This window comes from Penaeus monodon, chromosome 30 (genome assembly GCF_015228065.2).
Source record: "Penaeus monodon isolate SGIC_2016 chromosome 30, NSTDA_Pmon_1, whole genome shotgun sequence".
Taxonomy (NCBI): domain Eukaryota; kingdom Metazoa; phylum Arthropoda; class Malacostraca; order Decapoda; family Penaeidae; genus Penaeus; species Penaeus monodon.
In genome coordinates, this window is record NC_051415.1 from 36,020,388 (window position 1) to 36,022,081 (window position 1,694).

General features: G+C 34.8%; 1 protein-coding gene across 1 annotated transcript in view; it reads right to left on the reverse strand.

Moving 5' to 3' along the window:
- Nucleotides 1–1,694, reverse strand: part of LOC119592758 (protein hu-li tai shao-like) — a gene marked incomplete at its 5' end in the record, with an annotated part of 105,614 nt that overhangs the window by 6,215 nt on the left and 97,705 nt on the right. The window contains 1 exon segment of the mRNA XM_037941690.1: nucleotides 282–362. Within this exon segment, the coding sequence (XP_037797618.1) occupies nucleotides 282–362 (81 nt within the window).

Below are 1,694 nucleotides of genomic sequence, written 5' to 3' on the forward strand. Positions count from 1 at the left end.
ATCACATTTCTCTGAGCGAGTTAAAATTCATCATCATAGCTGAATAATAATAATAAAAAAAAAAAAGGAAATGTGAAAAAATTCCAGCAATACAGACAGAGACGCATCACTTTTTATGTCACAGGGTATTTTGTGCCTTGTCTTCTCTGCCTGGACACTTGCTTTAAAAAATCAGGTTATTTGGGCCGGCGAATCCTTCCAAGCTCCACCATCGTTAGCTTTTTAGCAGACGAATCCCACACACTACTGATTTAGCAGACAAATTAAAATACCCTACTGACCATCGCTCAGGACGACAGACTGTGCTTTGCTTGCTCTTGGTGCCTGTTTTGTTTCCACCTTCAACACCCGACCACTGGAGGCTGTGTGTACCAATCACATGCTTGTTATCAATCTGTTTACCTACTATCTCTCTCACCAGTTATCTTTCCTTTTCTTGTGACAAAGTAAAAAGGAATGAAAGAAAGATAACATTCAAAAGAGTGCTATCCAAGTTTGAGCTCACTTGTTGCACAAATGATCTAAGCCTTTGAAGCTTGTGAGGATATTCAACTATTAAAAACCCTAGAGGATATATCTGTTCCTCTCTCACTTCTTCTCATTTTACTTCACTCTTGTATGGGTGCGTATGCGTGTGCTTGTGCATGTGTAAACCACTGTGACACTAATCACGACACATTTTGTAACAGTAAAATAAAAAAATCAAACTACAAATACATACTCAAAAATGCTGCAATCCAATGAAATAGCAAAAGGGTTATTTCCCAAAACTGGTGTCATAGAGACCTTAGAGCAACACCAGAGCTATTCACTGGTGATATACATTTTTTTTTTTTTTGGCAAACAAAAAGGAAAATCATCCTCCAGGGTCTTTCAGCTAACACTAAAACTGTCCAAGAATAACTATGCTATGAGATAGGATCACTGTCTCCTGACTCATTTCATTTTCACATATCACAAGAGCTCAATAATAATGACCATTTAAGCATTAAGTGACAATGATTACTGTACACAACTTATTTCCTGATGATGCTCTTTAACATTGTCTTTCATAAAATGAAGCACTCGAGTTACCAGAAAAGGAAAGTCTAAAGTTAAAAGAGCAAGTTAAGACATATGAAAACATTAGCAATCGTAAGTGAAGTCTGACGAAAGGTGGTTAAACAATAATAAATGAATAAATGTCATACACATTGCACATACTGTAATAAAAAATTTAAAACTAGTAAAAGTTCTTAGATTTGTGAAATAAAAGATAAGAATAGGAGCAGAAGGAATGAAGATAAATAAATCTAAAATTTAAGCTTAAGGTAAAAATTCCCTAATTTATCATCATTCCTCCTAAAGAACTGCAAGGATGTAGCAATAGCATTTTATATTTGTTATGCAGTTCTACAGGAGAATCTCTTTTAAGGTACAGATTTCTCAACATACATTTGCTTCTATTGACAGACCCTTGAACTTTTAGTAGTCTACTGCTTAAAATCATCAGCCATAACCAGTTCCTCAACCCAATACCACTTTCTTCTTCATACTAAAGCAACAAGTAAAGAAATCATTCATTCTTCAGGGCGGACCTAGTGCAACATTGGTAAAATATAAACCTGTAATAATAAATGAGAAAAAAAATGCTTTCTCTTTAAAATGAGGGAAAAAATCACATTTAATGAAATTCAAAGGTGTGCCTTTGTGCA